We start from the raw sequence: 24,428 nt of genomic DNA on the forward strand, positions 1-24,428 counted from the left end.
ATAGACGTCTTCCTATGTTCTGGCGGAGGCTGAGCACTACCCACTACCCACTACCCAGACTCTACAGTTCCCTCATTTAGTGTCCCTGTTACTGCTTTTACTTTTCTGTGCTGTAATGTCCTTAGTTGTCCCCAATATTAGCTGTTAGCTCTGTAAGGGCTGGTCACACATCAGGAGTATGACTCTGTGTAACATCTCTAGACACCAGCCATGACACATAATGGGGGCTCGAAAAATGTTTGAATAAGAGAACGAATGAGTGTCCCTCTGCCTAAGTCCCTTCTCAGAGCACCCCACTCACTGAACAGGTGAGAAACAGCCCCACCTTTCCTTCACAGCCAGCCTGCCCCCAAATAGGGGCAACCAGGACACCTCTGCCCCCCCCCCAGGAGGCCACATTTGCAGCCCTCTCATCCCCAGCCACAGTGACCAATGAGGTCCCTACCAGACACTGTGGCTCTGCATGGCAAAGTCACACCCAACTGAGGACTCCAAGCCTTTCACCTGGACTCCAGCAAAAGCTTCACTGAGCCTCCTTGGCCATCCTCCCTTCCCCACCCATCATTGTAAAGTTTATTTTGCCAGAATATTTCCTTCAAATTTCCTTCCAAATGTCTAACTGCTGAAGAACTTGGTTGTCCATCAATTAAACCTAGATTTTCAAAATGGCATCAGAGGGTCTTTATACATTACCCTTTTTCTGCATCCTCACCTCTCCCACTTCCCAGCTCAGTCCCTCTGCACTGACATCACCCTTGGCCTTTGCCTCGCTCCATTTTGAACACTTTTCCTTCAAGGCCTGGCTCAAAATTGGTCTTGGATCCTCTGCAAATCTCCAAGCCCACCAAGATGCTCAGTAAACAATGGTCCCCTTCTCCTCTCCAAAAAGCCTCAATAAACTGCACCCTACCTCCATCTGCTTCTTCCAGTGTGCTCATTTGCAATTGGTATTCAAACACTTCTATCAGTGGTCACTTACTAATAGGTGGTTTTAAGTCTGTTCTTTCAAGCTATGCCTGTATGCTATGAAGGCACCTTATTGCATATTTCTTGTACACCTTCATGTGTATCCTGCCCCATCCTCCCAGGGTCAAGGCTGGTGGGGCTTGACACTTCATGGGCACTGGGGCCAGACTGGAGGGCACTTATGAACTGAGGACAAGAGGCCTAGGGTCAGGCTCAGTGGTCAGACCCTGGAGAGAGCCTTCAGAAAAAGATCACCCGGAGCCCCAAACAACTCCTTCTGTCTGCCCACTCGCCTGTCTGGGAGGCTCCCCTGTACTGGAAGGGGAAACTGCCCTTCAGTACTGGGAGAAGGTTAGGGAGATGCTGAGACCTCTGGCCATTGAACATGAACAGAACCTCCTCAGAGAAGCCCTGCCCCATCCCAGGCCCGGGACCCCCGCCCTGCTCCCCAGGATCCAGGGACGATTTTTGGCCTGTAGGTCCCGGAGAAGTTGCCTCTGGTCCCCGCCCTTCAAACCCAGTCAGACGGCGGGCCTTGGCTTTTTTCAGCACCGAGGCGCGGACAGCTCCCGGGCGGGCGCTGAGGGGAGGAGGCGCGGCGAGCGGCGGCCGGGGAGGGCAGACGCTGCGGGCGGGCGGGGCACGGAGCCTAGAGGCCCTCCCCCGGGGCGGCGCCCACCCGAGCCCGACGCCACTGAGCCCCAGGACAGGCAGAGACGCAGAGAGCCGAGACGCAGGTGGTTCCCATCAGGGTCCACTGCTGAAAGATGCCGGTCCGCAGGGGCCACGTCGCGCCCCAAAACACTTACCTGGACACCATCATCCGCAAGTTCGAGGGACAGAGTGAGTGTGTGTGTTGGGGTGGGGGCAGGAGGATCTGGACTCTTGGTTCTGTGGCAGGAGGGGCCAGACCCCTTTACTAACTTTTGATGGGACAGGAGGGGGTTATGGGGCCGGATTCTGAATGCAAAATCCTTTGAAGTCCTCAACACCTTCTCCATGCTGTCCTCTCTTCTGGAAAACGAGGGGTGGAACGCAGCTCCACTTCTCCCCGCAGAGCATTTTTCTTGGCGCCCCAGGGCCTTCTAGTCACTGACTGGCTTTCCCCTGGTGATCACCACCCCTCATTCCCAAGGTTTCCTTTTCCCCGCAGTAGACCTGGCTACTCTGCTTTTCCCAGGTCTGACCCCCAACGAATCACATCATTGTTCCCTGGTCCCCTCTTCACTGTTTCCAGAAGGCCTTGGACTTTCCTCCAACCTCATTGACCTCTGCTGCCGTGGGCTTCCTGCAATCCCCAAGCCTAACCTCCTTTCCCCCATGTACCTGGTCACCTATCCCCCCACCTCCTTCACCCCCCTCATTATTCTCAGAAGAATCACCCAGATTCTTTTTTCTCCATTATCCCCCAACCTGATCTCCCCATCTCTCCTTCTGGTTCCTGCCCTACTCTGGCATCTAAATGCCCCTCCCTGCGGCCATCAGTCCCCGTAATCTTTTCCTCTCTACTGCCCAATCCTGGCTGCCAAGGTCTTCCTACCTCTCACCTCCTAACCCAGGTCGTAAGTTCCTGATTGCCAATGCTCAGATGGAGAACTGCGCCATCATTTACTGCAACGACGGCTTCTGTGAACTCTTCGGCTACTCCCGAGTGGAGGTGATGCAGAGACCATGCACCTGCGATTTCCTCACAGGCCCCAACACCCCAAGCAGCGCTGTGTCCCGCCTGGCTCAAGCCCTGCTGGGGGCTGAGGAGTGCAAGGTGGACATCCTCTACTACCGCAAAGATGGTGAGATGCAATCGGGCCAGGGACTCTGAAGGGCAGATTTGGCTCCTCTCTTGTCCAGACAGGGTGGCCTCCGGGAGGGCACTGACCTAGGGACCAAAGGGCCTGGATGAATCCTCTCTCCTCTCTGGTAGGGAGAAGCAATGGGCATTGAATGCTATGTCTTCGGAGATCCTTTTCACCAGCTAAGCCAAGAACTAGACCTGTCCTGGGGCAGAGCCTCCTGCTCCACAACCCTCCCCCTTGCTCCTGGTCTCCTGGCTATCCACTCTGTCACTGTCAGCCCCAGCTGTCAGGAAGCTGGGACAGAAATTAACCCTCCCTCATCTCCATCTGCTCTGGGGATTAATGAACCCTCAAGGCCTCTATGGCCAGGCAAGGCATGGGGGCTACTGGCTGGGAAAGAGGGGTGGGCCTGGCTTGTCCCTCTCCAGCTCTTTGGAAGGTAGGCTCTGGAGTTTGCCCCAACCAGACAACTCATCCAGATGGAGTTTGGGTAGTTACTATCACCCAAACTTACTACAAGCAAACCAGAAGCATAGGCCAGGGCTGAGGCATAGCTCAAAAGGCCAAAAGCTCAGCTGCTTTGAAATCCTCCTCCCAGGATCACAGATTCCCCAATGGATGTGGGGAACAAGTAGTGGATAGGAACTAGGATCAGAGTAGAAAGTCTTGGAAACCACCAAGATCAATGACCCTCAATCTGGTTCTTCATCAGGATTACCTGGGGCATGTTTTCCAAAACATATCTTCCCTAGAGAGGCTGACTCAGAAGGTATGAGTCCAGGCGGGTGTATTTGGAAAAATCTCCCCCGTGGTTCTGATATTCTGCCACACTTAGGAGCCACTGATTTAGATAAGTTATTTCTTTTTAAAGATATGCAAGGAACTTTCTCAAGATCCCACCTCAGGTTGAATCCCCAAACTCTGGATCCCTCCCTCTGAGATGTCTGTTCTGAGGAATCACAATAACGGGGGGAAGGACCCCAATTCCCTCTTTGCTTGGAGACAGGACTTTTGGGGAAGGGAGCCCCACATTAAATAGGATGAAGGTCACTTGAGTATAGAAAAAGGGCGAGTGCCTTTGAATTAGGACTGAGAGGTGCTGAGAGCCCAGGTTCCAGGAGCCTGGTTGTGTAGGGGACATGAATATGTCTGTGAGCATGCATGGGTGTGTGTGTGTGTGTGTGTTTGTGTGCACATGTGTGTTTGTGTGCGTGTGTGTGTGCACGTGTGTGTGTGTGTGTGTGTGTGTGTTTGGGCCTCTGGGGAGCATCTTGGGTAGGTCCTGGCTGTCCTTTGTGGCTGCCACCCAAATGAGTGGGAAGTGCCGCAGAGAAGCGCAACAATTAAGGGGCCAGGAGGAACCTGGCTTAGTCTGATAGTACTCACAGGGTTAATGAAGTCAGAATATTTTTAAAAGCTGTGACCTCACCTCTTCACATCATTTCATGGAGGAGGTGACAGACAGGGGAGTGAGAAGGGTCCCAGAGGAACAGGATGGGACCGCAGGCAATGGGGGGAGGGGTAACAGGTCTTCCTCTCCTTGACCTCAGAGCTCTACCTGTCTACCTGTACCCCAGGGCATGAGGGTTGATCTCAGACTTCTGGGGATGTTAGATGCCAATTCTTAGCACCCTGCAGGTACCTGGGCAGAGGGCAGAGGTCAAGGCCATGCCTGGCCCCTGAGATCAGGACTCAGGTCTTCAGAACCCAGCTGAGCCCTCCAGCTATAAGAAGGGATCCTGGAAACTTAGTCCTGGAGCTTGGCCCTGGGTAAAAATGGGCCGTCACCCATATATCTGATGCTCAGTAAGTTCCCATCTATCCCTACTTGTCCCTCAGTCCTTCCTTGTTCTGTTGCCCAAGACTTTCATCACTTAGATCTTCTCGAAATTGGCCTGAAACCCCCCAAAATGGAGCTTACTGGCCTGTATTATCTTCAGGAAAGGATATAGTACTCAGATTAGTTATGTGTTCACCTTACGGTCCACTCTGACCACATGGTCATGGTTTCTTTGTTGTTGTCTTGCTTTGTGCGGTACAGGTGCTTGAACCTGGGGCACTCTACCACAGAGCTACATTTTTTATTTTGAGATAGGGTCTCAATAAGTTGCTGAGACTGTCCTTGAATTTCTAATCTTCCTGTCTCAGCCACCTGAGTAGCTAGGATTATAGGCATGTGCTACCATCCCTGGCTATCATATTATTCATTTTTAAAAATCATGTTTATATACATCCTACATTTCTGCTGAGGAGCATCCTAATAATGATTTTTTCCCCTTCTCAGGTCAATACTTCCTCTCTACCCCACCCCCTGACTCCAGGGAGGTGGGAAGGGGTCCTGGGTAGATCTCTAGCTGGTTTATTTATAATCCTCTTTTCCTCTAAAAGGGTAATCCACTTAAAATTGTCCAAGTCGAAATGGAGGGTCTGTGTTCATGTATCTCCACATGGTACAGCTGCCTAAAGTCAGCTCAGAAGCCAGGACACTAGGTAAAAATCACCCATATAGATCAAAGTGAGAGACTCCTGAGAGACCAAGGCCTTTGCTAGGGAAAGAAAAAACATAACAGACAGGAAGAGAGATGCTGCAGGACGAGAGTGGAAGAGCACCTGGAGTGAGGCAGGGGAGCACTCAGTCCCCCACCTCTGGGCACCAGCCACAGGGCCCAGCCCTGCCTGCCTTTGCCAAGTCCTCTACACTGATGAGCCCAAACCAGAGTCCACTAATTCCTGAGCCAAACTAGGGGAGTCCTGTGGCTTCTCCAGTCTTCATCTCCAGATATGGAGGACAGGACAAGGTGAGGTCAGGGGCTACTATCTGCCTCCACCCTCCCTGTGTTTTCTGCATGCTCACTCATGGTACCAGGAGGGCCAAGCTGGGGTGACATGGTGCAGCTCCCTCCTAGTGGCAGGTTCTTTTTCTTCCTTTTTTTTTTTGTACTGGGGATTGAGCCCAGGAGCATTTTACCACTGAGCTATACTTCCAGTCCTATATTTTGAGACAGGGTCTTTCTAAGTTGCTTAGGGCCTCTATAAATTGCTGAGGCTGACCTTGAACCTGTGATCCTCCTGCCTCAGCCTCCTGAGTCACTGGGATTACAGGTGTGTGCCACTGCACCGGTGTAGTGGCAGCTTCTTGTAGCACCACTCCTGAGGGATCACCACAATGCTAGGTGGAGTGTGTGTAAAGAGATTGGGTGGGGCTGGGGGTGCTGCTCAGTGGTAAAGCCCTTGCCTAGCACATGTGAGGCCCTAGGTTCCATCCCAGCACGAGGAAGAAAAGGGGAGAGGGTTGGGTGAAAGATAACAAGGAGGCTGTGAAAAGGAGAGAGTGAGGGTCAGAGTGGGGAGAGGGATTGAGCAATGAGACACTAGGGAAGAAGCACATTCTCAGAGGAGAGAAGTACAAAGAGAAGTGGAGAGTCCCAGGGGCCAAACTTACTATCCTCAGAGGGGGGAGGGTGCTGAAAGGAGCCTCAGGAAGCCCCAAGCAAGGACACCCTCTCTCCCACTTCTGGTCACCCAGATGGTTACTCATGGGCTCTGAGCCACAAATAAGTAAGGGCAACCAGTCTGGGACACAGGGAGAGAGAATACTCTGTATTCTAATTCTCTTAGCCTCCTGTCTGCCTACTCCAAATACAGCCAGCATGGAGGCAGGGCAAGGGGCACCAACCCTCACCACTCCCCAACCTGTACTGCTGTGGTGGGCGGGTCGTTGGTCTATTCCTAGGATGGGTTTCCAATGATAGCTCAGATGGGTGTGTACAGTCACTAGAAGACCGGCCTCCACAGCTCCCAGCAACATAGAAAGCCTGGAGGTCCCACCCTTCTGCCCAACAAGGCCCCTTCCCTCCCCACAACCAGCCCTGATCTCTCCTGTGCCTAAGAAACAGGGGACATAGTCTAGACTCAACGGGTTGGAGGCTCACTATGCCCCAGGCTAACAAGAGCGGCTATAGCACTGTGAGCCCAGGAGTGGGTCAAGCCGGAAAGGTTGCCTCTTCTCCGTATGGATGTCTCCCCTGGGCCCAGGCAGCAGCTGGCAGATGGCTGCCTGATGCCTGGGAGCCCAGGAATCTGATCTGGGAGATTCCTGCTCCCCAGAGGAAAGTGGGAGGAGGATGGGCAGACTTAGTTGCACCCCAGTTCCGACGGCTGTGAGGAGGGCCTAGGGGAGTAAGCTCTAAATAGGGAGTCTGGGGAAGAGTGATTCCAGTGGTTCCTAAAGTAGCAGTACTCTTGCCAGCTGGCCTCAGTCCCCCTGTGTTGACAAGTATATCTTTCATTATGCAAGCAACAAACACCTTAGACAGACCCAGGCCTGCCTTCCAGGAGCACAGCTCTGCTTTCTGATTTGGTCACCCAAAGGCCCCTGTCCCTGAGGATCCTGCCTTTGGATCTGGCACCTGTCAAGAGTTTGAATTTAGGGACATAAGACCCCTGTGGCATACCTACCCACAGGCGGGGCTCTGGGGTATGTGGCATTTTAGCTGGTATTGTTTTGCCCACGTGGGGCAGTGGTGAGACCCTGGAGCAAAGAAAGGGGACAGAGACTTTGGCCAGAGGTGCAGGGGGATAACAGCTGAGTCTGGGCTGCCAAGAAGGGTTAGAGAGTGGCACTAGGGGACCTGTCCTGCCTACATGAGGCCTTCTCACTCCCTGACTCCCAAGCCACTCCCCTTTCTGCTCCCTGATCCCAGCCTCTGCCTTGGGGCCCTACCCCAGCACCCTTCTATCAGATAAACCCCTTCCCTTTTCTCAACTGTTGTGTGCTGATAGCCCAGAGGTCCCAGGTTTATGTCCCCTCCCAACCCTAGTAAATCAGTTTCTCAGAATCTCAGGCTCTCATCTGCAGAACGGGGGTCTATACCTGCCCCCTGAGGACCTCCTGAGGCCTAATGTGCCAACTGGCTCCATGCCCAGCACTTAGTGAGCTCCCAGCAATGAGTTCCTTCCGGCATCAGGGAAGAGGGCATCTTTGTGGGATGGTGATATGAGCAGAGCCCAGGGCCAGCCAGAGCTACATGGGGGTGGAACACTCCCACCTCACCTCCCCGTTTAATCCACCCCCATCTGCTCTGCTTTAATTACAGCAGAAGCAAACCTCGAGGCTAAGCCCTGAGCTGAGGGCTGTGTGTGGACTTGGACCTGATGCTACATTATCTCCTAATGAACAGCTTAGCTGCTCTCCCCACCTCTGCCCTGTGGGTGGGGCACCTGCTGAGCAGCCTAACTCACCTTCTGCCCAGTAGTTCTGATCACTGTCCAGGCCTTTTCTCTCCAAGTGGGTGCCCTTAATTTGACCTTCACTCTGCTCCCTCCTTACCTGGGTCACTACAGAAGGGAACCCCTTTGGTGACCACCTCCTGTCCCTGCTAATGGTGTTTGCAGCCTCCAGCTTCCGCTGCCTGGTGGATGTGGTGCCAGTAAAGAACGAGGATGGAGCCGTCATCATGTTCATCCTCAACTTTGAGGACCTGGCCCAGGTCCTGGCCAAAAGCAGCAACCGCAGCCTGACCCAGCGCCTGCTGTCCCACAGCTTCCTGGGCTCTGGTGAGTGAGCAGGCTGCAGACGGCAGTAAGAGAAAGTTGGGTCACCTGTTGGAGTAGCTGGTGCCCTGGCCCTGGCTGCTCTGATCTTGACCCTGGTTTCAGGGGGATCCCATGGCAGATCGGGTGGACAGGGGCCTGGCTCCAGCAGGGGCAAGTACAGGACCGTCAGCCAGATCCCGCAGTTCACGCTCAACTTTGTGGAGTTCAACCTGGAGAAGCACCGCTCGGGCTCCACCACGGAGATTGAGATCATCGCTCCCCACAAGGTGGTGGAACGAACGCAGAACGTCACTGAGAAGGTCACCCAGGTGCGGGCCTGCTGGGTAGGGAGGGCAGGACTGTGCCAGGCCTCCAGGGTCCCCTCCCAGATCCTGGGCCTGCTCTTTTGGGCCCTTGGTTAGCAGAGAGATGTGGCTTGTCTTGCTCCCTCATGTCTGGTCTAAACCCCAGGCCTCCCAAATGCAGTTTGATTTTTTCAACCTGAAGGCCTTCCCTAAGGCCACAGCTCCTGGAGCCAGGGGAGGTTGGGGCCAGCAGGACCTATGAGAGTGCCACCCTCAAGGCCTGGAGACGCTGGGGATTGGGGAGACACAGGCTACTGGTGGGGCTGTCCAAGGCTCTGTCAATCACAGGAAAGGCAAGGTGGAGAGGGGATATATCAGGGAAATATAGAGAAGAGGAAGGAGAGATGGCAGGAGACCCCAGCCCTGTTTCTATCCCTTGCCTTTGAGATGAGAGTCACTTTCCCTCTCAACCTGCATACCACATAGAGGTGGGGTGGGACCCACACCTCCTGCTAACTTTGAGCGACTCCCAAGGGCCCATTCCTGAACATTCCCCTTCTATTGGATCCACTCCTTGCCCACCCAAGACAAATGTCCCCTGGTCCTCTGTTTCAGCTGGCCCCACTGCCCTTTCTCATATGCTTGATGACCTGACCTTTCTTGAGGGAAATGCAAATAATTTTGTTTGAGGCTTCAGTGACTAGGGTCCTGGCACTGACTCACTGTGTGACCTTGCCCATGGGACACACCTGCCTTCTGAGCCTTGGGGTTCTAAATGGTCTCTGAGGATCCATTTGGCATTAACTAGTGGCAGTCCAGGAAGCAGAAAAAGCTCTCAGCCATATAGAGGGGCCTAAGACAAGGCTGAACAGGGGGGTGCAGAGCTTCCCTGGGGCTGTTTCCATGAAGGAGAAGATTCCCCTTTTCATTTAATGTGCAGGCAGTATTGGAACTGAGTATGAAGGAGACCCCTCAGGCCCTCACAGAGCTCAGGGACCCTGAGGAAGGAGGGAGTCCAGACTGGAGGACTGGGACCTCTGAGATCAGATAGAGTGGCCCAATGACCTGACCCTGGGAAGCTCCCTAGCTGCTCATACCAGGGCCTCTTAGGTTGATGCTGCTGGTGGTGGCTGTCCTGATGGGGGACTGTCATATTGAAAAGTTGTCTGTGAAGATGGATAGACCCAGCTAAGGCCCATGGCATCTGCTCCTGTCTTGCTTCCTGCCCCTGCCCCTCTTGGCTTCACTAGCCCCCTAACCCCATGTGCACTTTAAGGCCATGAGAGGTGCTTGACAGACTTCAGAGGAGGGGGCTGACAAAGTCCAGAACAGGCAAGTCACATTGACCTCAACCAGAACCCAGACTACAGGGCCGCAATCTCATGCCAGCGTCCTTATATCCTGAGGGCCATGGAGATCCAAAGGATCCTGAGCTGGGCGGGCTTTGCCCTGGAAGGGCCCTCACACTGACTTCAGAGACAGTGGGAGACGAGAGGGGTCAGTGGCTCCCATGTCTGCAGCCCTAAGGAGCTGAGAGCCCTGACATTTTCCTCTCTGCAGACTTGGGTCCCACTCCCAGTTCCGGCTGCCTTCCTCTCATTCCCTACTGAGGCAGGACTGGGGAAGGGCCTACAGAGGGAAGCAGCTTTGATGCCCTGTGGCCTGCAGCTCCCAGTCAGAGTCTGAGCTGCCAGTGCTCATTTGTAGTTGAGATCCCATGTGGACCACATGCTGGGACCCAGGGATAAACAGGCTGGGCGAGGGAAAGCAGGCTGGCCCAGCTTATACTTCAGTGGACGGTGACCACGTGGTCAAGGCTGCATACAGGGGCAGGAAAATGTAAAGAGGGTCCAAGTCTATTTGGGGTCAGAGAGGGCTCCCTGGGAAAGTGAAATACGAGCAAGGCCTGAAGACTGGGCAGGAGGCCACTACAGAACAGGGAGGCTGTGACCCCCACTGCAGGGTTTGTATGTTAGATCAGGAACCTTCTGGTGGAAACTAGCCCTTTGCTGGGTCTTCTTTCTTGTGATCCTATCTGCTAACTGATCTGATCTGCAAGGTTAAAACCTAACATTGCAGATTTTCTTAAACCAGAACCATCTACCAGAAACCCAACTGGTTGGGGAGGGGAATGAAGGGGACCCCCCCCCCAAGGATCCATCCTTGTTGGAGAACTGTCTTGGATAGGATGAGGGAGCAGGAGAGTGGAGGGGGAATGACTGCTAAGTGGAGTATACCATCCACATGCAAATAGATGCATCTTATTTAATCATCTGTGCAGTTGTGTTTATCCCATTTTACAGATGGGGAGACTGAGCCACCAAAGTTCAAAAACTTGCCTTATGGCACAGATATAGAAAATGTCAGACCTGGAATTCAACCTTGGAGTTCTGACGTTAAAACCCATGCCCTTCCTAATGCCCCAGCTATGTCATTTGGGGCAGCCTGGCATCTTGGGCCCAGACCTAAGTGACTCTCTGTTGCTCACGGTGTTGGAGTCAGGGGTAGGTCAGACAAAAGGGAATGCTTTTCTGCTGAGTGTTGTGATCATTCTGCTGGATATGTGTGAAGCAGCTGGGGATCCCTGGAACCCAGGATCTGTTGAGGGTCCAGATTGGCTACCCCACCCCAAATTTGGCTTTTTTCTGTGGGAGCCACTGAGAGTTGGTTCCAGGGAGGGTCCAGGATCCTCAAGACTGAAAAGTCTATTCTGGGGGTGACCTGCTCCCTCTAGAAATCCCAAACATAGAATCCTTCCAAGCCTACCAGAGAGGAGTGGCCCACCAAACTATCCCCTCAGGCTAGACTCTTCTCTGGAACATGCCCAGAAGATCCTGGTCCTGTCCCCACCTACTCCTGGATGATCTCTTTCTGAGGGAGTTTGTGAGCTTCAAAGCTGGGTTGCCATGAGACAGCTGCCCCCCACCTTCTGCGACCCACCTCTTCTATCTGCACTTCTTCCTGACACATCTGTCTCCTTAAAGAACTTGCCTCCTCATATGCTTGTCACCCATACCCCTCCCATACCTCCTTCCTAGGCCTCCCCACAAGATCTGTCTCACCAACAGTGCTGCCCCCACTGACCACCCATGATCCCCACCCCCAGGTCCTGTCTCTGGGTGCAGATGTGCTGCCAGAGTACAAGCTGCAGGCGCCACGTGTCCACCGCGGGACCATCCTGCACTACAGCCCCTTCAAGGCCGTGTGGGACTGGCTCATCCTGCTGCTGGTCATCTACACGGCCGTCTTCACACCTTACTCAGCCGCCTTCCTGCTCAGCGACCAAGATGAGTCACAGCGCGGTGCCTGCGGCTACACCTGCAGTCCACTCACCATGGTGGACCTCATAGTGGACATCATGTTTGTCGTGGACATTATCATCAACTTCCGTACCACCTATGTCAACACCAATGACGAGGTGGTCAGCCACCCCCGACGCATCGCCGTCCATTACTTCAAGGGCTGGTTCCTCATTGACATGGTGGCTGCCATCCCCTTTGACCTGCTCATTTTCCGCACTGGCTCTGATGAGGTGAGCAAACCCCATCCAGGCCAGCAGCCATGGCTGTTCCCTATACCCCAGCCCCAGAGCCTCCCAGACTCAGAGACCTGGGTGCAGAGAGCTCCTGGCACTGGGCATCTTTGCCAAAACAAGGGGCAATAGAAAGAGGGCTTGGACGTCTGCCAGCATCTCCTTCCCTGCTCCAGCATTCTGCCCTCTGGGACCAGGAATGGGCTCCTATAGTCCCAGCCTCCCACTGCTTTCTAACCCACACCCTCCCTAGTCAGAAAGGGAAGCTATAGGCCACACCCCCAATGCAGCCTCACCGGGTCCTGGCCCCCAGCCCCCCATCTGTGCCTACTCTTCTTCCCATGGGCGACATGAGAGCATTTTCACGCTCTCATAGCTTCAAGTCCCACTTGGTCCTCCTGCCCCATCTTCTCAAGATCAACTTTCCCCTCAAATCCACTCTACCTTCTGGGTTCCAGTCACCCCCATCCCTCCCTGGCAACCACCCCAGCACTGTCCTACCCTGCCCCCAGCAAATCATCCCCAAGTCCTCTCCCTTCCTCTCCACCCCAATGCCCCTACTTACATTGAGTGGCCTTCTTCCCCAACCTCCCTCCCCTCCACACCGTAGCGAAAAGAAGGTCCAGATTACTTACCTGACCTGTCACTTCCCTCAAACCATCAATGGCTCCCAAAACCTACAGAATAGAAGGCAAGTTCTTTGTGGACCCTGAGGTCCACAGGAGCAGCCCTGCTTATCTTCCCAGGCTCCTCTCTCACTGACCCGCCATCTCTCACTCTGCACTCCAGGCTGTCACACCATTCTTGGTTTCCCACGTGGGCTGTGCCACTTCACACCTCCATGCCTCTGCCTGTGTTGCCCCCTATGCCAGGAGTGACCTTTCCTTCTCCCTCCTGTCTCCCTGAAGACCCAGCCTTGTCTCTCAAAACTCGCTCTTGTGTTACCTCCTCTATGAAGCCTCCCTTGACCTGCCCTGCAGATTTGACCTCCCCTTCCTCCTTGCTCCCATTTGATTTCTCTCCTAGCAACCAGAACACTGTTTTGTGCCCCAGGCTGAGAGCTCCTTAAGGTCCCATGCTAGATTCCATTGCCAAGTGCCTGATCTAGAGCAAGCCAGAGTGTGTCCTTTCAAGTGCTAACCTCCCAGCCTTGTGGACCTTTCTCTGCCCTCCAGACCACGACCCTGATTGGGCTACTGAAGACAGCACGGCTTCTGCGGCTGGTGCGTGTAGCACGGAAGCTGGACCGCTACTCTGAGTATGGGGCGGCTGTGCTCTTCCTGCTCATGTGCACCTTTGCACTCATCGCGCACTGGCTGGCCTGCATCTGGTATGCCATCGGCAATGTGGAGCGACCCTACCTGGAGCCCAAGATCGGCTGGCTGGACAGCCTGGGTGCTCAGCTTGGCAAGCACTATAATGGCAGCGACCCAGCTTCAGGCCCCTCAGTGCAGGACAAGTATGTCACGGCCCTCTACTTCACCTTCAGCAGCCTCACCAGTGTGGGCTTCGGCAATGTCTCACCCAACACCAACTCTGAGAAGGTCTTCTCTATCTGCGTCATGCTCATCGGCTGTGAGTGCGTCTTTGTGCTATGGGTCTTTCCCGTGAAATTCTGTTCTTGGTTTTGAAAGAGACACAACATTACAGTAATATGTAGTAATAGTAATAATGCATGCTATACACTGATTCTGAGTGTGCAGCATATGAATTTTTGCATATGTATACACCAGTTATACACCTGTACAGCCATTGCCATAGGCAGGCACCAGGATTATCATTTGCAGGCCTCAATGCAAAACAAAAACTTCTAAGTTAAAAAGTTGTTAAGAATTTTGAGATGATGTCAGCATAGCAGTAAACCTGCTATGCTGGCTAGGCCCTGTGGGATTGGTGAGCTTCATTCCCATGAAGCAAGCCCCTGCCAACCTCTTTTTTTTTTTTTTTTTTGAGAATTTTAATATTTATTTTTTAGTTTTCGGCGGACACAACATCTTCGTTCTGTATGTAGTGCTGAGGATCGAACCCGGGCCGCACGCATGCCAGGCGAGCGCGCTACCGCTTGAGCCACATCCCCAGCCCCCCAACCTCTCCTTTAAGTGCTTTACAGAAGCCCATACTTCATTCCTTTTGAGCCCAGTTTACAGAGCAGGAACCAATGGTCTTAATTTGCCAGGAGGCATAGAACCAGGAAGTCGCTGAGCCCCAGTGAGGCCCAGGTGGTGGGCTCCAAGGCTGTGTTGCTCTCTGTTCCTGCACCCAGCTACCTTCCTCCCAAAACACGTGGTTTAGGAACTTGAGAAGCACTGTGGAATTTTACACATAGATTAAGTTGTCATGTTCAGAGTATTTAGAGACGTGAAAGCCCAGAAAAACAAAAACAAGAAGAAGAAAAAAGTGAAAACAAGAGACCAAGAGTTTTCCCTTCATTATGTTTACACCTTGAAGGAGAAAACAAATCTGAACTTAAAAAAAAAAAAAATCATTGCCCTAGTTCTTTCTTCAAAGGAGTTTGGCCTCGGCCTGGGAAGAGCAGAGGGCAGAGGGCAGGAAGCACCGCAGTCTTCGTTCCCTCTGTTCTCAGGCGTTGGCTCAGGCTCTTCTGACTTGGCTTTGTCCAGCCCTGTCCCCTATAGGGCTGCCGGGGAGAGGGAGGCCTGGGGTGGCGTGGTCCAGTGACCACGCTCACTCCGTACCCTGGCCCGGCCCCCGCCCTCAGCTCTCATGTATGCCAGCATTTTTGGCAACGTGTCGGCGATCATCCAGCGCCTGTACTCGGGCACCGCGCGCTACCATACGCAGATGTTGCGCGTCAAGGAATTCATCCGCTTCCACCAGATCCCCAACCCTCTGCGGCAGCGCCTTGAAGAGTACTTCCAGCACGCCTGGTCCTACACCAACGGCATCGACATGAACGCGGTGAGCCCCGCGCCCTGGCGAGGCGGGGCGGGCCATCAGTTCTGGCTATTGCCCCAGGGCAGGTCAAGGTCCCGCGGACACAGGGTTCCCCGGAGCTCTGCCCACCCGTCCCCCAGCCCCACCCGCGCCCCACTGGAGTCGCCCGCCCACCCCACAGGTACTGAAAGGCTTCCCCGAGTGCCTGCAGGCGGACATCTGCCTGCACCTGCACCGCACGCTGCTGCAGCACTGCCCCGCCTTCCGCGGCGCCAGCAAAGGCTGCCTGCGCGCCCTCGCTGTCAAGTTCAAGACCGCGCATGCGCCTCCCGGGGACACTCTGGTGCACCTCGGCGACGTGCTTTCCACACTCTACTTCATCTCTCGCGGCTCCATCGAGATCCTGCGTGACGACGTGGTGGTGGCCATTCTAGGTGAGTCAGGCAGAGTGGACTAGGCCTGTGAGGAGGGTGGAAACTGGAGATGCCCTACTTAGGCCATCATCTTCTTAATGAGGAACGTGGCACCTTTTATTGATCAGCTATGCGCCCAGCATGCTTCTAGAAAGCTTTATACCCAGCTCCCAGGATCCTTAACGCAATCCCCCTGCCATTTGCCCCATTTTTCTTGATAGAGAAGTTGAGGCTCAGAGAGGTCATGCTAGTCATTGGTCACACAGGGATTCTAGGACTTGGTCTGACTCAGAAGTCCAGGCAGTTTCCCTCCTACCTTACACTCTTGAGTTCAGGATGACAAGCCAGGGGTCAGTCTTGTTTGGAGGGAGGTGACTTGATGGGCACCACAGTTTCATTCAGTGCCCTGCAGAAATAGCTGGATACTTTGGAGGAGCCTTATGAACACTGGGAAGGGGGACAGACATAGGTTTCAAGTAGACTCTGCCAGTTACCTGCTGTGGGAACTGGGGTAAGTCATTTTACCTCTCTGAGCATCACAGGTTCCTCTCTTGATGCCCACTTTTCATGCCTTCCCTATGGATTTCACTCTAAGTCTCCAACTCCAACTCCAGTTTGGTCCTCTTTTGTCTCTATGGCCTGGCTTTCTTCCAACCCCTCTGGACCAGCCTCCTCCACCCCATCCCCAGAGCTCCTCTGCCCAGTCCTCTCCTCCAGCCTGCCATCATTTGTTGCCACCAAGCACTGATATTCTGTTTTCTTCTCCTCACCTTACACTCTCACCTGGGCCAGCTCCTTGCTGTCTAAGCCACAGCCTAGACCTGTGTCACAAGGACTCCCATAGCTCTATCCCAGTCCCAATCTCTCCTTGCCCTATAATATTCCATTCCTTCCTGGGCATGACCTCCATAATATTCAGATAAGAAGACCAAACTCTATATATCCCCACCTGAAACCATCTTGTTCCCCCAAGAGCAGCTCCTTCAACATGGTTTCCCTATCAATGTGAACCCTCCACCCATTGCCCAGGGTACAGTCAAGTAGGCAAGCATCCTGCCCTCTTTCCAGTCCCCCTGCCTATCTTCCAGTTAGTCACAGAGCCTTCTCTGTTCTGCTTTTGGGACCTCTCCCATACCTGTCTCCTGCTTGGGTCTGACCTCATGTCATTCCCAGGCAGGTGTGTCAGGAGCTCCTGTCCTGTGGCCTTGTGTCTGGCCTACCCCCATTCTCTCTCTTCCTCCTTCCACCAATGACACATCTGCATATACTCCTCTTCTTCTCATCCTTCAGTGGTTCCGCACGGCTCGTGGGATAAATGTAAACCTCTGTGCATGACATGCATACTTCCACCCAATCTGATTACTCCAGTCTTGCCACTCTTCCCTGGTACTTCATGCCCTAACCATAAAACGGCTTCCCATTCTCTGAATCTGTCATCTCTGTCACACCTCTGTGCCTTTGTATATGTTGCCACTCTGCTTGCAGTGCCCACCCCATGCCTGTCTGGCAGAACCCAGTCATCCCTCAAGGATGGGCTCAATTGTGAGCTCCTCTATGAAACTTTCCCTCACTCCCAGCCTTCCTTACAAGTGCCACCCACATTGGAGGGATAATTATTTTTAATAATTAAGAAGCTAGTCCAATTTAAGTTTCAGTTAGAGGCATAAAATTTTTCATTTTGTCCTGAGTAGAAATAGACATTAAATCATAATCCTTCATCTACTAGAAAACCAGCTCGTCATCACACTGCCCAGATTTCAAGCTTCAGGGTTTCATGTGTGATCCTTGGTGAGCCCGTTTCCTCTCTAGGCCTCAGTTCCCTCCTCTGTGACCTTTGATCCTGTTCTCTTGGAGGGACATGCCCAGCCTCTCTTCATCCCTCTGCCTGTGCTAAACCGTTAGCACCCTTTGTGCATGGGTCACTAGGCTGAGGGGGCTGGACTTTCCCAGGGAGGTTGGAGAGAAAGCAATAATGATCCATGGCACCTGAGGCCCTGGCCTCTTTGTGCAGTGTGACAATATGCTGTTTCTGGCTGCTTAGTCCTTGATTCTCTTGGAATTTCACTTCCTCTGTAACCCCTCCACTGCCCCAACCATCCTTGGTGGAAGACCCCTCCCTCCTCCATGACCACATAGCTCTTGATTCTCCCCTATTTGAAGGCTCCACAGATCATTCTGTAAAATCATTGACTGTTTATGTGCCTGTCTTATGGGAATTTGGGGGCTTCCTTGTGGGAGAGAGAGCCTCTTATTCATGTTTACATCCCATAGCTCTTATAGCGCCTGGCACCCAAAGGGCCTAATACCCTGGCCACCAACCCTCAGCATCCACCAAATGCCCACTCTGTGACCTCCAACTCCAGCACCTTGCATTTTCCTGTCTAGTGCTTCTGGCCTTTTGGGGCACTTCCTCAAGCATCTGTTTCTCTGAACAACCCAGTAAAGTAGGCAATGCCGAGATGGTGATGCCCATTTTAGAGATGAAGACAGTGGGGTCCAGAGAGGGGAAATGACTTCTCCAGGCTCCCCCTGCCAGGACCTTGCTGATTCCCTGGCCTCAGAGTGGGGAATGAAAACACTTGAACAGAAGCCTTAGGGGAGCCTTGAGGGAGCAGGAAGCTCCTGGCCTGAGTCCCCTGTGCCTTGCTCCATAAGACGGGCAGATTGCAGGGAGCAGGAGGAGGTTGGGCAGGAAGGCTTTAATGTCCCTTACTGCCCAGTGTCTCCTAAGCAGGAGTTAGGGTAGTGTCAAGAGCATGAACAAAAGCAGGGAGTCTGAGGAAGGGAGAGTTTTTCTGAGGGGACTGAAGACATCAATGTACCCATATGCCTAGGGCAGGAGCAGCTCTTAAGGGATCTTTGTAGGATTCAGAGGACAGGGGCAGGGGATACCCTCCTGTCCATCCTCCTCTCCCCAGACAGCCAACACATCTAGCCCTGTCCCCAGATCTTGATCCTAAGCACCAGACCCCATCCTGGCAGGATCCATGAGGTGATGGTGGGGGCAGGTCATGGTCACGGGGAAACCAGGCCCTGGAGGGAATACCACCCCTCTGACTGGCAGGGAAGAACGATATCTTTGGGGAGCCCATCAGCCTCCACGCCCGACCAGGCAAGTCCAGTGCAGATGTGCGGGCCCTGACCTACTGCGACTTACACAAGATCCAGCGGACAGACCTGCTGGAGGTGCTGGACATGTACCCTGCCTTTGCGGACAGCTTCTGGAGTAAGCTGGAGGTCACCTTCAACCTGCGGGACGTGAGTCTGGGCCAGTGGGCCAGGGTGGGTGGCAGCTCTTGGCCAACTGGTAATAGGTAATATCCACACCTGAGGGCATGGCCTGCCTGGCTTCAGGGACCCATCCAACTACTGCCTTTCCTTCCAGTCCCATCCCGCATCCTTTTCCAAAATATCTTTGTGCCTGCCATGACCAGTGATAGCTGCCATTTATTGAGCAGTGACTGGGTGGGAAACGCTGGGCTTCTTTTACATTATCATACTTAGTTCCGTCCTTGCATGTGATATTATTTTTAATCCCCATTTTCAGATGAGGAAACTGAAGGTTAGAGAAGATAAATAAATTGGCCAAAGCCATACAGCTAGTAAATGGCAGAACCAAAATGTGAATTCAAAGTTTGAAAAAAAAAAAAAAAAAAAAACAAAGTTTGTCTGACTCCAAAGCCCAGGCTTTCCTATCACCAGGCTGAGCAGGAGGGGTCTGCTATCCAGAGGGCTCATGGTGCCAGGCATGGGGGTGTGAAGAATTGGTAAAGCTGTCCTTCCTCTCAAGTTTATCATTCAGTGGAAAAGGTAGTTTGTAGCAACTCAGGAAAAATAAAAGAGACACCCGGATGAATAACTAAAGAAGCCATGATTTGTGTACTCGACAGATCAAATTTCTGTGGAACTCCAGCTTGCCAAGGAGTGGTGGAGGCACTAGAGTGTCTGGAAGTGCCCAGAAAGGCGTCATGGAGGAAGGGAGCTTGGAATCAGCTAGTGGAGAGGGGAGGGATGGTGAGGCTGCAGGGGCACGGTGGCTGAGGCTAGGCACTGAGCCTGGGCACCTCCTTTTCCCTGTCATCCACCAAACCCTCAGCCTTAGGAGAAGGCTCTGGTGGCCCAGGCCCTTTACCCAGGTTATGGAGGGTGACATTAAGGTGGGTTTTCTTGCTGATGATGGAGGGATGTGGTCTCTGTGTCCTGGGTCATCTGTAACCCCAAGGTGCCCCCAAGTCTCATGGTGCCAAGAGGAAAGCAGTCAAAGATGCTGATCTGGAGTTGATTGGGGGTTCCAACCTGGTCGCCTAGAGAGAACTCTCCACTGGTTCATGCTGAGGGAGGGAGCACAGGGCATTTGGGAAAGGGGGACTGGAGGAGCTTTTTTGCCTCCACTCCCAAATCCCAAGACCTCCCCCGACCTGCCCTTCACCACACACACACACACACACACACACACACACAGGAGAGCCTGCAAGAAGCTGCCCAGAGCTTTTCTGGTGTGCCAGCCACCTGACACCACTTTCTCACCTGGCTGTGACAAGGGCTACAGAGGAGGAGCAGGGACAGGGAGAAACAAAGAGGCCCATCCCAGCTTTGGTCCCTGTTACTTGATGCTCTTGTTCCCTACAAGGCAGATGGGGGTTTCCAGTCATCACCCCAACAGGGTCCGGGCAGCCAAGACCACCAAGGCTTTTTCCTCAATGACAAGCAGCCAGGTGAGCACAGCCAGCCCATTCCTGGAGCCCCCCACCCCAGTTTCCTTTCCATTCTCATGGCCTTTTATCCCCTGGGGAAAGGCCTCCTCAGCACCTCGGTGAGTGGGGACCTCCCTAGGATCAGGAATAGTGGCTTTTGTCCCAATTTTCCCCTCGTGTCCCCACCTTGATGATCTACACCCTCAGAGCCTAAGAACAAGGGCTCTCTGGTCGCTGGGTGCTCTTCCAGGGGTGGGTAATGACCAAGAACCCTTGGGTTCCACACCAAGGTTCTAGGGGACCCCCTTGACTGAGCTCCAAGGGCAATGAGACCAAGTCTAGAAATTCCCACCTTGGCAGCCCCAGATTCCTTCCCAGGGCTACAGTCCCCTGAGTCCTGAAAACCAGACTTTCATATGGGTAGGACCTTATGCCCCAAGGCACCCAGGTAAGGAGAGCCACTCCCCACCCTGTGTTTCCATGACAGGTATGGGAAGAGCATGGGGTCTGCCAAGGAGAGACAGACCTATGGAACCAGCTACATAGAGCAGAGGTGTTCCTTTTCCTCCTGCAGATGCAGCCCCTGCCCTGAGCATCTCAGATGCTTCTGGCCTCTGGCCTGAATTGATGCAGCAGATTCCCCCAAGGAATAGTCCTCCAAGTCTGCAGCGGAGACCAGACTGCTGGCCTCAGGAGTTGGGCTCCAGGCTAGAGCAGCTGCAGGCCCAGATGAACAGGTCAGTGCCCTTTGCAAGGCTGGGGAGCTGCAAAGAATCTGACCAGCACTGGACTAGGAGTGGGTGCCCTCTCCTGGTGGTTCTGGGGTATTGCTGTGTGCTGGGTGGGTTTTAGAATGGGGGGCTCATTTAGAGGCAGTTTCCCTGTCCCTGTCACTAAGCACACAATTCCTTGCATGGCTTCCTCCAGCAAAACCTGGAATATGCCAGGGAAGCTTCTTAAGGAAGGGACACAACCATGTGCAGAAACAAATTCCATGAGGCCTTGGAAAAGGGACGTGGCTTCAGATGCAAGGCTATAATGGCAAGATAGTCCTGGGTTCAAATTTTAACTTGGTAATACAGGAGCAAGAGTATGGATGGGCAAGTTATTAAACACCTCTGAGCCCCAGTTTTCCCTTTCATGTAATGGGCATGATTGGAATACCCATGTCAAAACATCATTAGTAGGACTGAATGTGCTCTGTGCCTGGTCACTGGTATCATTAGGGATGAACTAAGGGAACTTGGGCAGAGTCTGTGGATCCAAATGGGGAAGTAGCTGCAGGTAGGACCCAGGGTTGCCTTTTCACTCAGGAGGAGAAGCACACAGGCTACAGAATCCAGAGATGCCCTCAGGACCTGAACTGCTCTTAAAACCCTGACTTTGACCTCGGGGCTCTGTCTGGCAGGCTGGAATCCCGCTTGTCCTCAGACCTCAATCACATCCTACAGCTGCTTCAGCAGTCCATGCCCCAGAGCCACAGCAGCTATATCCTGGAAACCCCTGCTTCCAATGACCTGGCCTTGTTTCCTGCACCCTCAGTGACTCCAAGTCCAGGTCCTGGGCTGCTGCAATGCCATCTGCCCCCTGCACAGGTGAGTGGTGAGGTCATCCCCAGGGACTTCCCTGGGGGCAGGTGCATGCCTTCCCCACCCCATGGGCCCAGTGCCTCCAGTGTTCCACAACTGCTGTGGCTTTTAACTTCAAAGTAAAAAAGCAAGGACTCTGGATGTTCTTCCAGGGTTGGGTAATGACCAAGGACCTGTCTTCCTTTACAATTTTTAGTCATGATAGCAGGGTAGCCTAGTCAGGGTGGTGGCAGAGCCTCGATTGTGACCACAGACCCTATATCTGGGGCAAGGACGACAGAACCCTGAGGTGTGGGAGGAGTAGGTAAAGCTCTTGCCAGTTCCCATCCCTGGGTGGATTAACTCCCAGCCTGGTCTAGGGGCTCCTGGAGTGCCTCCTCTTTCTTGCCCCTCCCAGATGCTAGGCTATGGTGACTTAGACAAATGTACACCGGAGCACAGGAATTCCTCCTCCAGGATGCCTCACCTGGAGGCTGTGGAAATGGACAAAACTCTGATGCAAACCTCAGGGCAGGAGCAGCCTGAGGGGCTCCTGCCACCCCTGGTCTCTCCTCTTTGTCCCCTGGAAGTACAGGGACTCATCTGTAGTTCTCGCTTCCCCTCCCTCCCTGAACACCTTGGCTCCATCCCCAAGCAGCTGGAGTTTCAGAGATATGGCTCAGATCCTGGATTTACAAGAAGTTAGGGCTGCTGAAACACAAGATGAAAGACACCACATGGGGATGGAAGGCAGGTGAGGTGAAAATTAAGAGACTTGAAGGAGGCAGACAGATCCCAAGATGGGTCTCTGAAAACCATTCTCTTAGAGTAATTGCGAACTACTTACCCAGGTGAGCCTAGGTGATGCAGAGGCTTTGCCCAGCCTTCCTCTGGGATACTGTGCGGACAAGCTCACCTGGTGGAGGGTGGGGGAACTTAAGTGTGGATGAAAATTATAGGACCACAAGGGATCAGTGAAGAACGAAGTTTCTGATCCTCCTTCAGAGTCTTGCTTTGGGCTGGATGATCACCTCTCAGCTCAAAACCATTCACCACTCCAAGGCTCAGCAGTAAGGCCTGAGGTTGTCAGACCTCTTCCGGAAAGCCTCCAACTGGACTGGAGGTAGAGGTGCACTCTGTGTGAACATGGTAGGGCAGAGCTCCAGCCCTCTGCCCCTCCGCCCCTGATAGTTCCATGACAACATGTGAGTTCCCTGAAGGCAGTTGAGTATCACACAGCTAATAAAGTCTGCACATTTCATGTTGGGCCTTGTGTGTAACTTATTTAAGGGTCATTAGGTCCTTGACTGTGCTGTGGCCTATTCCAAGTTCTTCTCACAAGGAGCTGGGTAGGGGCTCACCCTCCACTGCATTCAGCATGTTGCAGACCTGAAGACGGCTTTGCTGGGCACAGACTTGGGTAAAAGGAAACAGAGGTGCTGGCCTGATGACCCCAAGGAATTTTGACAAATTAACAACTGCATAGCACTCATCCTGTGCCAGGTACCACCCTGACTGCAATGCAGGTATTAGTTCATCTATCCTCAAAACAACCCCAAGGAGTCAGCATTATTAACACCAAGTTAGAGATATAGGATAAGTAGAAGAAAGACTAAGAAACTTAGCATGAGGGGATCTTCTGGGACGATGGAATTATTCTGATCTGACACCAGTAATGTGAGTGTTCATGTTGTGAAAACAAATGGACTTCTTTGTATAAATTATACTTCAATTTAAAAAAGAAGAAAGAATCATGCCTAACACAATAGGAAAAGGAGAACATAATTTCAACCCAGATGGTCTGACTTGAGAGCATTTGCACCCGGTTCGTCAGTGAAAAGGGCTATTGTCCCCAAAGTACCTGGTCACTCAGAACACTGGCCCTCAGTTCTTTTTGCTCCAGTACTACCTAAAAATTTTTGAAAATGTGTATTCCCCCCTCCCACATTGTTGATACCTGAAACAAGTCATTGATTAAATTTAAGTAGCTGCGAAGGATATAATGTCCATTGTGTTATAAATATTTGTATACAATGTATTAATCCCTCATTTATATCAATCCACTTCTGTCCAAATAGCATAGTGATTTTAGAACCACCCCATCATCCATTTTAAAAATACAAAGTGGGGCTGGGAATATAGCTCAGTGCTTGCCTAGCTTGCCTGAGGCCCTAGGTTCAATCACCAACACCACACACACAACACAAGAATAACCTTTAAAAAAAATTTTTAACATCATTTTTCTCTTAATTTCATCCCCCAGGTATGAAATTTTTTATTATTTTTAAATTTTTTTTGAAGAATCAAAATAAGTTTTATTGTTAATTGACATGATTGCCTATGCAAAAAAAATTAGTAAAACCTTTGCAAAAGCTATCAGAACTAATAATAACATAGCAAGTTTGCTGTATAAAGTACCAATAAAGAAACATCAATTATATATCAATTGTATATCTATGTACTGGTAGTGAACGACTGTACATTGAAAATTAGAAAAAAATACCATCTAAAATATGTTCTAACATATGCACTACTTAAAAATATATCTGAAAAATAATGTGAAAGAAATGTACACTGGCATTTACAAAATGTTGCTAAGAGATTTAAAGATTATGTAAAGAAATGGAAAGATATACATCATTCATGTCTCTCTCTCTCTCTCTCTTTTTTTTTTTTTTTTTTTTGGGTGTCCTCCCTAGTTCTTTAATTCGAATGCTTCATCAATGC

The 24,428-nt window shown here is 52.3% G+C and overlaps 1 protein-coding gene across 5 annotated transcripts; it reads left to right on the forward strand.

The window, feature by feature from the left end:
• The first annotated feature begins 1,630 nt into the window (after window positions 1-1,630).
• Window positions 1,631-23,903, forward strand: Kcnh6 (potassium voltage-gated channel subfamily H member 6). Of its 5 annotated transcripts, XM_015504791.2 has the most exons (14): window positions 1,631-1,809; window positions 2,526-2,756; window positions 8,154-8,315; window positions 8,418-8,623; window positions 11,706-12,131; window positions 13,307-13,706; window positions 14,851-15,050; window positions 15,208-15,460; window positions 18,504-18,697; window positions 20,070-20,180; window positions 20,494-20,581; window positions 20,708-20,870; window positions 21,542-21,735; window positions 22,127-23,903. In XM_015504791.2, the coding sequence occupies exons 1-14, from the start codon at window positions 1,734-1,736 to the stop codon at window positions 22,405-22,407; spliced, it is 2,985 nt and encodes a 994-aa protein (XP_015360277.1). In that variant the 5' UTR covers window positions 1,631-1,733; the 3' UTR covers window positions 22,408-23,903. The 5 variants fall into 5 exon arrangements, with proteins under 5 accessions (XP_015360277.1, XP_048654086.1, XP_048654088.1 ...); XM_048798129.1 differs by lacking the exon at window positions 20,494-20,581 and having other exon boundaries at window positions 20,070-20,154; window positions 21,542-21,728; window positions 22,120-23,903; XM_048798131.1 differs by lacking the exons at window positions 20,494-20,581; window positions 21,542-21,735; window positions 22,127-23,903 and having other exon boundaries at window positions 20,074-20,154; window positions 20,708-20,860.
• Window positions 23,904-24,428: the final 525 nt, after the last annotated feature.

The sequence above is a fragment of the Marmota marmota genome, unplaced genomic scaffold, assembly GCF_001458135.2.
Source record: "Marmota marmota marmota unplaced genomic scaffold, marMar, whole genome shotgun sequence".
NCBI classification, from domain to species: Eukaryota; Metazoa; Chordata; class Mammalia; order Rodentia; family Sciuridae; genus Marmota; species Marmota marmota.

What these genes read in the sequence shown, in the direction of transcription:
- Kcnh6 (XM_015504791.2), top strand. Translation starts at nt 1,734, where the DNA reads ATGCCGGTCCGCAGGGGCCACGTCGCGCCCCAAAACACTTACCTGGAC. An exon ending in CCGCAAGTTCGAGGGACAGA is followed by an intron (nt 1,810 to 2,525) that starts GTGAGTGTGTGT and finishes CTCCTAACCCAG; the next exon opens with GTCGTAAGTTCCTGATTGCC. An exon ending in CCTCTACTACCGCAAAGATG is followed by an intron (nt 2,757 to 8,153) that starts GTGAGATGCAAT and finishes TGGTGTTTGCAG; the next exon opens with CCTCCAGCTTCCGCTGCCTG.